The sequence below is a fragment of the Dipteris shenzhenensis genome, chromosome 4 (assembly GCF_047967505.1).
Source record: "Dipteris shenzhenensis isolate YYH24624 ecotype China chromosome 4, Dip_SZ_1.0, whole genome shotgun sequence".
Classification (NCBI taxonomy): Eukaryota; Viridiplantae; Streptophyta; class Polypodiopsida; order Gleicheniales; family Dipteridaceae; genus Dipteris; species Dipteris shenzhenensis.
In genome coordinates, this window is record NC_141599.1 from 55,687,981 (window position 1) to 55,701,133 (window position 13,153).

General features: G+C 45.5%; 1 protein-coding gene across 2 annotated transcripts in view; it reads right to left on the reverse strand.

Moving 5' to 3' along the window:
- TSBTYPE2 (tryptophan synthase beta type 2) overlaps positions 1–12,950 on the reverse strand; it is a 33,316-nt gene extending 20,366 nt beyond the window's left edge. For both annotated transcript variants that reach the window (XM_087374172.1, XM_087374173.1), the window contains exon 1: positions 12,645–12,950. In XM_087374172.1, the coding sequence (XP_087230298.1) occupies positions 12,645–12,759 (115 nt within the window). In that variant the 5' untranslated portion in view covers positions 12,760–12,950. The remainder of the gene's footprint in view (positions 1–12,644) is intronic.
- Between the last annotated feature and the right edge of the window lie 203 nt (positions 12,951–13,153).

The following is a 13,153-nucleotide window of genomic DNA, read 5'->3' on the forward strand; positions in this document are numbered from 1 at the left end:
TACGCAGCTTTCTTGGGCTTTGTCCCTATTACAGACGCTTCATCCGGTACTTTGCTGATATAGCAGCCCCCTTATATGACTTGTACCAAGAAAAATGTAGTTTTCAAGTGGGGAGAAAGACAAAGGACAGCTTTTAATGCTCTCAAAGAAAAGCTAACGACCGAGCCATTCTCATCGTTCCAGATTTACAAAAACCGTTTGATGTGGACTGAGATGCATGTGGAGAGTGTGCGGGAGCTGCCCTCCATCAAGAAGGTCGGGTTATAGCTTATGAAAGCAGGAGGTTGCATGATGCTGAGATGTTTTTTGGCGTTTATGAGAAAGAGATGCTAGCAGTTATTCATGCTTTAAATATTTGGAAGCATTATCTTCTTGGAGCTGACTTTACAAACAAGACCAACCGCCAGAGCCTCAAGTATTTCTTGACTCAGACCAAGATCTCCAAAAAGTAGATGAAGTGGGCAAATCTGTCCATGTTTCATTTTCAGATTGTCTATACTCCAGGAGCTCAGAATAGAGTTGCCGATGCTTTATCTAGAAGGCCTAAAGTGAATAATGTCACCATAGCATATCACCGGGACTTGGAGGCCATGAAAGAGCTTTATTTACAGGATCCATATTTCGGAGAAACCATGAGAAATATACAGCAGGGAGTATGATCCAGCCAATATACACTGAAAGACGGATTTCTCATAAAAGATGATCATCTTTGTGTGGCTCAAAACATGCGAGCCAAAGTTTTGGAAGAATGTCATGCTCCTCCTTATGCAGGGCATCGAGGTATTTTGTCTACTATACAAGCCATTGAGAGACATTTCTTTTGGCCAGGGATGCAGAAAGACATTCACGAGTTTGTAGTTGAATGTCTTACGTGCTAAAGGGTAAAGTATGATAGGCACAAGACCCTAGCACTTCTCATGCCACTGTCCATGCCGTAGGGACCATGGGAACGTATTGCCATGGATTTCATCTTTGATCTTCCTAGATCCAAATACAGGAATGATGGGATATGGACCATCAATGACAAGTTCAGCAACCAGGCTCATTTCATTTGACACATTACATACTAATCTCTGCCTTCTTTTCGTCGAATCACAAGCACGGGTAGAAAAAAACTCAGGAAACTTCTTCACGTCGATTCAAGCTCACAATCACGGCGATGACATCCAGATTATCCTCCCAGCCTATCTCATGGATTGCATGCACACAAGATACGTAATTAATTTTCTTCATGCCTATCCACAAGCCCACAAATCCCTAGATGGTTCCCTCCTGCCACATGTCATCATTTTAGACCTTTAGCTTGGTACACCATTTACCCCTCTCTTGGGGCACAATTAAAACATTTGCCCCTTGGCATTCTTACACATTTAGGTGCACCTAGGCCTGAGCACTCAGAACCACCTAGTCGATGCCAATACACCCTCACCTAGGACCTTGGCAGTTACTTCCCTTGACCATTTAATTTACGCACATGAAATATTACCGAAGTCGGTCCTCTAAGGGAAAATGCCCACCGATCTTTCCGAGGTCATGCTATCTCGGCTAGAGCATAACATCCTTCCCTCTTCAAGCATCAGCGTCCTCGATGATGAAATCTGGGAACACTCTCCGTAACTGGTATACGGATTCCCAGGTAGCTTCTGATAGAGGTAGACCATGCCATGCAACCAACACTGTGGGTATCTTCCGATTGCGCACTTGCATTGTTCCTCGGTCCAGGATTCCTGTTGGTTTGCGTCTTGCATTATCCTCTATCTCCTGAAACAAAACAACACCTTCGATTAGTGAGTCACCTGTATGCAAAAATTTCTTTAAACGAGAAACATGAAACACGGGGTGCACCTTACAACCCTGTGGCAATTCTAATTTATAGGCTACCTTGCCTATTCTTTTTAGAATTAACCATGGCCCACAATATCGAGGTGATAACTTAGTACACTCTCCTGCAGTCAAAGACTTAGAGTGCGAAGGAACTCTGAGAAAAAACTTTTTCTCCTTCCTTAAATTCTCTAGTGGATCGATTTTCATCCGCATACACCTTGGCTCTATCCATAGCTTGGCGGATGTTAGCTCTCGCAAGTGCTAGCATCTCCCGCAAAGTTCGCGGCACTAGGCACTTTTTGAGGTATTCCAACTATAGTTGGATTTGCTGGCCTATAACCATAGTTCAGCTCAAACGGACTGAACCCTGTAGAGGAATGTTTTCTATCATTGTAGGCAAACTAACAATGGCAACCACTTGTCCCATGTATGTTGCCTCAATGACACATATGCTCTAAGCATATCCTCTAAAATTTGGTTGATTCTTTCCGTCTGACCATCCGTTTCTAAATGATCCCCACTACTCATTCCCAACTCAGTCCTTAGTGTCTCAAATACCGCAGTCCAAAAATGACCCGTAAATTTAACATCTCTGTCTGACACTATGGATTTGGGTAATCCATGCAGACGAAATATATGTCTAATAAACAAATCCGCTACTTGCGGGGCACTAACAGACTCTCTAGTTGGAATGAAGTGAGCCATCTTGGTAAGACGATCAACCACCACAAGGATAGAATCATACCCACCTTGTGTCGTAGGCAGTCCTACAATAAAGTCCCTGGAAATGCTCTCCCACTTACTTAGTGGTATCTCCAAGGGCTGTAAAAGTCCGGGTGGCTTCACCCGCTCTGCCTTACTTACCTGACACGAAAAACGTGTCACATATTCATGAATATGCTTTTTCATCTCTGGCCAAAAGAAGTCTCGCTTCACGAGATCGTATGTCTTCTCGACTCCTGGATGTCCCGCACATGGGCTATCATGGCATTGTCGAATGACTCTCTGCCTGAGATCACTCTGATTAGGTACTACTACCTTGCCATTTCTTTTCAGCATACCATTCCTTATGGCATATCTTGCATAAGTTTGGCCTTTTCTGGATGCCAGGTCATCCTTTTCCCCGGGTTTTAACATATGAGCCTTAGGCCATAGGCTCTCGACGAACTCGTCCACCTTTTGAGTTTCTCATTGCAATTCTGCCAGACAATGTATGGCCTGCTGGGCGTGACACATGCGGGGTCGGCCGGACTCCCGACTCTACGGGATCCATCCTGGAAGCTTCTTCTGCTTCCATTCATGTCAATGGGCGGTTTTTTTTTTTAATATATAAATAAAACACCGCTTGAAACTGTAATTACACTGAAACCAAACCCGCTTTTCCCTATACTAGGGAAACTCCTGCAATTCTAAGTTGACTCAAACCCTTGAATCCAAAAGCATAATTTCGCCCCCAATCCAGTTCACACACCTCGAAGCTTTAGAAATTTAACCAAAATAAAATAGAGGGAATAAAGAAAATCGAAAGCCCCATGGTCATTCACGCAGCATCGAAAGATCATGTTGTTCTTGCTATGGCTCAGCTACCCCTCGTCGAAGATCCAATTTTTCCACGCAGCCCTATGTCAACGATCTATTGCCTCCTCTCTACCCTTCGTCACATCGCATGCTTCTATTGGCTGCTTTGAAGAGCTGCTAGATGGCCCGTCGATCGAACCAAAAATCCACTCAGCTCCCTTCTAGTCTCCTCAACCGAACCGGTACCCGACCAACTTCGTTGAGCTAATCAGCCACGCATCGCCGTCGAGCCAATCACGTAGCCATGACGCTGCCCGTGCGTCGCCCATCGCCACGCTATCGTTGCCTGTGGTGAGTTGCTTTTTTTCTTCTCAACCAGCATCACTTATCGCGTCGAAGGACCTCCACGTGACGTAAGTATCACGAACCACAGTTCCCTGGCCCTAAGCTCACCATAAACCAGCGAGTGTCTAAAACTTTCATCTGTCTTCCATCACCTGGCTACGTGAACCCTACGCTCCTGCGACAGCTCGTCCCTTCCCGCGATGTCCTGGAATCCTGAAGGTAACCACCCGTTATCCTTGCATGATGCCAGATTATAAGAGCTATACACGCTCCTGCTCTGCTGCAACGGTGATGACGTTCGAGACCCAACGGCTGCGCCATCACCTACGGTAGCTGCACTGCTCCTAATCGTAACGCAAATCTAAAGGGCCGGATTTCTAACTCCTGGCAATTCCGCTCTTCCACGCTACCCAGATAACCTCTGCTCTGATACCAAATGACACATTACATACTAATCTCTGCCTTCTTTTCGTCGAATCACGGGCACGGGTAGAAAAAAACTCAGGAAACTTCTTCACGTCAATTCAAGCTCACAATCACGGCGATGACATCCAGATTATCCTCCCAGCCTATCTCATGGATTGCATGCACACAAGATATGTAATTCATTTTCTTCATGCCTATCCACAAGCCCACAAATCCCTAGATGGTTCCCTCCTGCCACATGTCATCATTTTAGACCTTTAGCTTGGTACACCATTTACCCCTCTCTTGGGGCACAATTAAAACATTTGCCCCTTGGCATTCTTACACACTTAGATGCACCTAGGCCTGAGCACTCAGAACCACCTAGTCGATGCCAATACACCCTCACCTAGGACCTTGGCAGTTACTTCCCTTGACCATTTAATTTACGCACATGAAATATTACCGAAGTCGGTCCTCTAAGGGAAAATGCCCACCGATCTTTCCGAGGTCATGCTATCTAGAGCATAACATCATTCCAGTAAGAAAAACTATTTAGGCAGACCACATGGCCAGATTGTTTTTTTGCACAGATTTTCAAGCACCATGGGATGCCTAAGTCGATTGTTAGTGATCGAGACCCCAGGATGACTAGTTTATTATGAGAGCATTATTTGATACTATGGGTACAAAGTTGGACTTCTTTTCATCTTCTTTCCTAGATCCAAATACAGGAATGATGGGATATGGACCATCATTGACAGATTCAGCAAGCAAGCTCATTTCATTCTAGTAAGAAAAACTATTTAGGCAGACCACATGGCCAGATTGTTTTTTTACGCAAATTTTCAAGCACCATGGGATGCCTAAGTCGATTGTTAGTGATCGAGACTCCAAGATGACTAGTTTATTCTGGAGAGCATTATTTGAAGTTGGACTTTTCATCTTCTTTTCATCCTCAGTCAGACAGACAAGGTGAGAATGCCAATTCCACGGTATTGGATCTTCTTAAGTGTTATTCATCCGAGCAGTAGGTCGAATGGGAAAAGTATTTTCCTCCTGTGGAATTTGCATACAATAACATTGTTCATAGCTCCACAGGAAAAGCCCCATTTGAAGATATTATGGAAAGGTGATTATGTTCAAGATGCATGCGTTACATGCAACATAACAATCTTGTTCCAAATCCTTATTCCATAATTTTTGGCTCTCATGTTCAAGTTTGGAATGTGTACTATAACTTGAAGACAAAGTTTGTCGAATTCCATTGAGCAATGCATAAGTTATGGGTCATGCAAGATACCTATTTACAGAAAAGTCCCTGAGATATTTGCAACCGACCACTATGCCCGAGACTTAGATACATCTTTCTCTCAAGTTCGGACAGCAACTGAGAGATCTCAACAAAAGCAAAAGAAGGCAGCAGACAAGCACCGGAGGGAGATGAATCTCCGAGGAGACTGGGTGTTACTAAAGTTTGTGTTACTAAAGTTTGAAAAAGCACGGCTCAGAAAGAATGAAAGGAAAAGAGAAAGTATACCCAAAGTTGTCTCCCAGATATTATTGTCACGAGCATCCACACGCCCGTGGCCATGACCAAGTCGGCCAGGCTGACCTATCAGCCTATAAAAGGGCAGCCTTTGGCCCTCATTCATCATCCACTCCTCAGGCCTTCAAGCCTTCAGAGCAGCAGAGTCAGGCCTCCCCGCAGCAGACCAGCAGGGTAGCCTTAGCCTCTTCAGGGATCTAGTGAGGATTCACCTTCTCTAGGTAGTCTAGTGTTCTAGTTTTGCAGTGAGGGATTCAGCCCCTCCATACAATTGTATTCAGCCCTTTGGGCATTCATTATTCAGTTGTATCTATTTCCTCTTCGGAGGTCCACTACATTCTCTCCCTCTGATTCTCACACTCACATCCACAGCTCACTTTGTGTATTGAGTGCATCATCTTGCAGTTGCAGTTAGTATTGGGTAGGAGAGAGAGTGAGGATAGTCTATCTCCCGCTACATTGGTATCAGAGCTTCAATTTTCTTTCCTGAGATAGGGAGGGTCAATTAAGGGGCTGCTCTATTGGTTTATGGTCCAAACAAGATCCGGCAAGGACACCATGAGCACTAGTGAGCAGTCCAACACCGAAGGGGGTGAGGGTTCACTGCCTCAACCGCCACCACCCCTACCACAGAACCCTACAGACACTTCCATGTCTGCCATGACAGCCACGTTGCACGCTATGATGCAGATGCAGCAACAACATTCCAAGGCTCGCATGACCCAGCTTCAAGAAGTGCGGGATGATCGTGAGCAGACCGCCAGAGAGTGTGAAAGGCTAGCTCGAGAGGCCAAAGAAGAACGCGATTGAGAGGCTCGAGAAGCCAAAGAAGAATGCAATCGAGAGGCTCGAGAAGCAAAAGAAGAACGCGATCCGGAAGCTCGGGAAGCCAAAAGGAAAGGGCAGCTCGTGAAGCAAAAGACTAACGCGGTCGAGAGGCTCAAGAAGCCAAGGAACTCCACGACCGCGAGGCTCAAGAGGCCAAGGAGCTCCGAGAACGTATTGCTCGAGAAGAGAAGGAAGAACGGGATCTAGATTTTCAAGCACCATGGGATGCCTAAGTCGATTGTTAGTGATCGAGACCCCAGGATGACTAGTTTATTATGGAGAGCATTATTTGATACTATGGGTACAAAGTTGGCCTTTTCGTCTTCTTTTCATCTTCTTTCCTAGATCCAAATACAGGAATGATGGGATATGGACCATCATTGACAGGTTCAGCAAGCAAGCTCATTTCATTCTAGTAAGAAAAACTATTTAGGCAGAACACATGGCCAGATTGTTTTTTTACATAGATTTTCAAGCACCATGGGATGCCTAAGTCGATTGTTAGTGATTGAGACCCCAAGATGACTAGTTTATTCTGGAGAGCATTATTTGAAGTTGGACTTTTCATCTTCTTTTCATCCTCAGTCAGACAGACAAGGTGAGAATGCCAATTCCACGGTCTTGGATCTTCTTAAGTGTTATTCATCCGAGCAGTAGGTCGAATGGGAAAAGTATTTTCCTCTTGTGGAATTTGCATACAATAACATTGTTCATAGCTCCACTGGAAAAGCCCCATTTGAAGATATTATGGAAAGGTGTTTATGTTCAGGATGCATGCTTTACATGCAACATAACAATCTTGTTCCAAATCCTTATTCCATAATTTTTGGCTCTCATGTTCAAGTTTGGAATGTGTACTACAACTTGAAGACAAAGTTTGTCGAATTCCATTAAGCAATGCATAAGTTATGGGTCATGCAAGATACCTATTTACAGAAAAGTCCCTGAGATATTTGCAACCGACCACTATGTCCGAGACTTAAATACATCTTTCTCTCAAGTTCGGACAGCAACTGAGAGATCTCAACAAAAGCAAAAGAAGGCAGCAGACAAGCACCAGAGGGAGATTAATCTCCAAAGAGACTGGGTGTTACTAAATTTTGTGTTACTAAAGTTTGAAAAAGCACGGCTCAGAAAGAATGAAAGGAAAAGAGAAAGTATACCCAAAGTTGTCTCCCAGATATTATTGTCACGAGCATCCACACGCCCGTGGCCATGACCAAGTCGGCCAGGCTGACCTATCAGCCTATAAAAGGGCAGCCTTTGGCCCTCATTCATCATCCACTCCTCAGGCCTTCAAGCCTTCAGAGCAACAGAGTCAGGCCTCCCCACAGCAGACCAGCAGGGTTGCCTTAGCCTCTTCAGGGATCTAGTGAGGATTCACCTCCTCTAGGTAGTCTAGTCTTCTAGTTTTGCAGTGAGGGATTCAGCCCCTCCATACAATTGTATTCAGCCCTTTGGGCATTCATTATTCAGTTGTATCTATTTCCTCTTCGGAGGTCCACTGCATTCTCTCCCTCTGATTATCACACTCACATCCACAGCTCACTTTGTGTATTGAGTGCATCATCTTGCAGTCGCAGTTAGTATTGGGTAGGAGAGAGAGTGAGGATAGTCTATCTCCCGCTACATTGGTATCAGAGCTTCAATTTTCTTTCCTGAGATAGGGAGGGTCAATTAAGGGGCTGCTCTATTGGTTTATGGTCCAAACAGGATCCGGCAAGGACACCATGAGCACTAGTGAGCAGTCCAACACCAGGGGGGGTGAGGGTTCACTGCCTCAACCGCCACCACCCCCACCATAGAACCCTGCAGACACTTCCATGTCTGCCATGTTGCACGCTATGATGCAGATGCAGCAACAACAGTCCGAGGCTCTCTTCACCCGCATGACCCAGCTTCAAGAGATGCGGGAAGATCGTGAGCAGACCGCGAGAGGGTGTGAAAGGCTAGCTCAAGAGGCCAAAGAAGAACGTGATTGAGAGGCTCAAGAAGCCAAAGAAGAATGCGATCGAGAGGCTCGAGAAGCAAAAGAAGAACGCGATCCGGAAGCTCGGGAAGCCGAAAGGGCAGCTCGTGAAGCAAAAGACGAACGCGGCCGAGAGGCTTAAGAAGCCAAGGAACTCCGCGACCGCGAGGCTCAAGAGGCCAAGGAGCTCCGAGAACGTATTGCTCGAGAAGAGAAGGAAGAACAGGATCTGTAGCTTCTCATTTCTCTACTTCGACTAGAGGGGGGAGAAAAGGAGAGACTTCTACCTCTAGCCAAGCCTTCTTTTCCAGGGAAGCTCAACTTCACATGGTACGATGGTAAGCAGGAACCGTTAGTGTTGACTTCATGGCTCAATTAGTTCGAAAGTTATTTTTCAATGATGCCTACGAAGGACAACGAGGGATGCATCCTAGCATCCATGCACCTCACAAGTGAGGCGATCACCTGGTGGCTCAAGTGGCAGAAGGACCACTATGATGCAGACGAGGAAACACCTCGCTATAGCAGGACGGAATTCGTGAAAGATCTTCCATCACGGTTCCTGCCACCACAGTACCTGGACAGGCTCCAAAGTCAGTTCTACGAGCTACGCTAGGGAGACACCGAGACGGTGAATCATTATGCCAATAAGTTCACTCAGGTGTTTATACAGTTGCAGTTGGAGGACAGTCAGAAGCTGAGCAAATTTCTCCATGGGCAGCGTACACACATCCAATGGTATGTCAAAAGTTTCAGGCCACAGGATTATGAGTGTGCATATGAGCTTGCTCACAATTTTAAGCTCATGCACAAGGGTAAAGGACCCAAGCAGGTCAACTGTAAGAAGTCCCAAGATTCCACACCAGGAATGGGCAGCAGAAGAAGAGCTGGATGGCGAAGGATAGCAATGGCTATGGCGGGTACTTGGATACGGCGACACGAGCACTCTATGCCAAGTAGAACCGATGCTTCCATTGTCATGTGCCGGGCCATAATAAGAAAGATTGCCCGCATTACCAGAAGCTTCTAACAGCAATAGCCGCATCAAGTGGTTCAACAACGGCTTCAACAACCTCAGTAGTCATTGAGGAGCTTGATGAACAACAAACTACAAGGACAACCTCAGTAAACATCCAAGAGCTTGAAGCTCAGCAAAAGGGGGAGCCTCGTCAATTTCTAAATATGTTCCAGTTTTATGGACAGGCCGGTGGTCAAAAGGTCATTATCTTAGCAGACTCAGGCAGTTTCGAGGGCATCATCTCTACCAAAGCAGCTCAAAAGGCTCAGTTGCCTCTTACGCCAATGAAACCAATGACCTTGAATGGTGCATTTCCAAGGCAGCAGATAGAGAGCAACATGCAGGTAGCTTCAGCCACTCTGAAGATCTTAGGGTGGGTACACAGTCGACCACTCACGATCGCACCTTCTCAGGCAACGGACGTCATCTTGGGAGCACGATGGTGGCACCAGTTCGAAGTCCGACCAAATTATCAGCACCACGGCTTAGATGTCAAAATCCCACGCCATGGGTCCAAGTTCATCTATTGGAGTAAGGGTGTTCCACCTCGACCTTTGATATCAATCATTCAAGGGGTTCGAGGCCGGTGCCAAGAAGACACAGTATTACAGCAGGATACAGTGTTACAACAGGATATCGTATTACAGCAGGCAACAGGGTTACACCAACATCAGGATGCCTCTCTCAAACCCAGTCTTCCTCCGTCCCTATCACCTATATGCACCAAGGAAAACCATAGGGAGCATCATCCTGGAATATTAACCCACAGCAAATATCCATACCAGAAGTTAGCACCAGATCCAAGCATTCAGTACTTGCAGATCAGGATTCATGAGTTCAGCAACCATTTTCGGATTCAGGGACCAAGCATTCGGATCAGGATTTATCATCCAGGTATACCACAAACAGTGACCTCCGTCAGCGTGATGGGAAACCTCTTTCGTACCCTAGTTCGAGTTTCAGCAGAAGGGGATGTCACGAGCATCCACACGCCCGTGGCCATGCTAGCTAGTGCCAGCACAGGCAACCAAGTCAATGGCCACGTAGACGTCCGTACAACCATTCAGGCAGCCCTGCGCAATCAGCAATCAGCACACAGTCAACAGGCAGTCAGCACCATGTCATCGCAGGTCAAAAAGCATAGAGTTCACTTTTTGGTCAAAAGTCAACGCGTTGACTTTCTGGTCAACGTTGGCTTTTTTGCCCAACCTGGTCAACGGTTGGCGTTGGGTCGGCATTGACCAAGAGCAGCAGAGTCAGGCCTCCTTGCAGCAGACCAGCAGGGTAGCCTCAGCCTCTTGCCGATTTGGCCTTGTGGGGTCCTCCATAAGGTAGGCACTCACATCTTGGTGCTTTTTGCCCTGTAGGACCTGCTTTTTGCACTTTTCCCTTAATTCTAGGGCCTTTTTGCACTCCTCTTGGTCCTACACATTGCCACAAACAAAAACCAACACTTTAACCTATTAAAGGTTGGACTAATGCATGCATTCTAGTTCTTGGACTATTTCTAGTCCCTTGTGGGCGTCCCCATAGTTCTCTTTTTACCAACGCAAGGCAAAAGTAAAAAATTGTACAAAGCCTTATTCTATTGCAATAAAGACCTTCGCGGGATCCGGTCCTTATTTTTGAGCCCTAGTGCTGTGTTTTGCTCCTTACCCTTCTCTCCCAGCACTCTATCTTATTGGTGATTTGTAAAATTTCATCTGATTTGGGTTTCAATTTTAACGGCAGTTAAGAAACCTGAGAGAACATGGTAAACCATGCAGCTACAATGCCCTATGGAAATGGAGAGCACAGAATGGGAGACTTTTGATGACCACTAGCTAAGTTTCAAACTATCAGACTTGCTTGAGAAAAGTAAGAACATTTTCGACCCAAAGTAGTATCACAAAATTTACAAATGTAAGTTACAGAGTTTTCTTTGATTGGCACAAAATTTACAAATGTAAGGTAGTGTCTAAAAGAAGTCCACCAATCAAAGTGGAAACCAACCGCCACTGCTCTAACCTAATGGAAAACGCTCTCAAACATTGTGCTTGGCTTGACTGATGCACAAATTCAATTTATATATACCTCAATCATGGAACATTCCAAAATGAAAGGGTTCATGCAGACCGTTACAGCAGCATGTTGAGATCAATAAAATCTACTTATCTTAAGCTGATAGAACTGTGAAACTATTGACATGTTGGTCACCAAGACATTTCAAAATGTGTTCGTCATTCATACTGATTGAATGATTTTGTCTCTCCTACCAAAAGCAAGTGACAACTACAAAATACTATTGACTATTTCGCATGCAGTCCAACCAATGATACAGAATTGCAATAGAATTCTGCTTGCAGACCTGTAAAAACAATAAGCAGATGATTGCAGGCCTCTCCAAAGTAGAGGTGTAAGATGCTTATTGATGTACAGCCTTGGCATCCGGCTGACGTCAAAACTTGGATTGCCACAAAGCCGAAGAGAACACAAAAGTGTGCTTGCAGACCTTGACCGAATACAACATATCAACCCAGAAGTCTGCTATAAATGGACCTACAAGACTTGGCAAAACAAATTTGACGATTTTCATTAGCAAGTTTGCAACCCTCGCCTTGGTTCAAGCATACTAAATCACCGTGGCATTTTTAGTTACACATAGTAAGTCTCGAGCCAATAGTGAGTTACAATACCAAAGAGTACGTTCTGAATCTTGACATGCAGTTTCAACCCACGACATAAAATACGTACAGTGGATCGTGATAGCCATGTCATAAGCCGTTTATCATGACGGATAAGCTAAGCATCACTATCATCCTTACACTCCTCATGATGATTATCAGAAAGCTTGCCCAAGAGTTAAGCATGAGGCTGTAACAGTTCCGGTTGCCGTTTAGACAATTTATGAAAAACGAAAAAGTAGTTTTGCCCCAACCAAACACTCAAATGAAGGGGGGAAATGTCCAAAGAGATGAAGTATTGAACATTCATCAACGTTTCTTACTAGTTCAATTGCTCGGAAAGGGGAGTCAATTATTCCAAACGTAACAGATAGCAATTACGGAGCTGTGGTCCCTCGTTGATGGTAGGACCAATAAGCAAAAGGGCAAATAAAAGCAAAAGAGAACCAGAAGAATTGACGGTCCTCAGGAAAGGCAAAGTGGCCAAAATGGTCAAAACGGTAGGAGCGCTTTCTATGAGCTTACCATTCAGAGGTTCGGGTGGAAGGAAGCCGCCATAAAACGACCGACGGACGGCGTGGGAGGGGTGATGGGGCGTTGCAAGGGTAAAGAAGGTGAAAGATGCTGCTGCAGCAGGCATGGTGGAGGCGTGGGGAGAAGGAGAGGAAGAGCGAGAGGAGGAGAGGGCGCTTGGGCTTTGAAAAAGGGCAAGCTGGCGTTCGACATAGCCCGGTAAAGCTGAGGTGGTTAGCGTTCTGTCGAAGAACGAGAGCCCCGCTTCTCCTCGAGGCTCGCATCAGGATCCACCTCAAACAAGAAGAAGAAAATTCAACCTTAAGAATATTTCTTACAGGCAAGATCCATATGAAGTCGAGACTTGGGGCATATGTATACCTTTGTATCCAATTGTACAAATTGCCCTTTAAAGGGACAGGCTATAGCATCAATTTGGATGGCCCTTTGAATTCGGTTTTGCTGGGATGTGGCTTCCATGGAGTTGTCAGTGGAGTGGATCTAAACGTACTTGGCACACA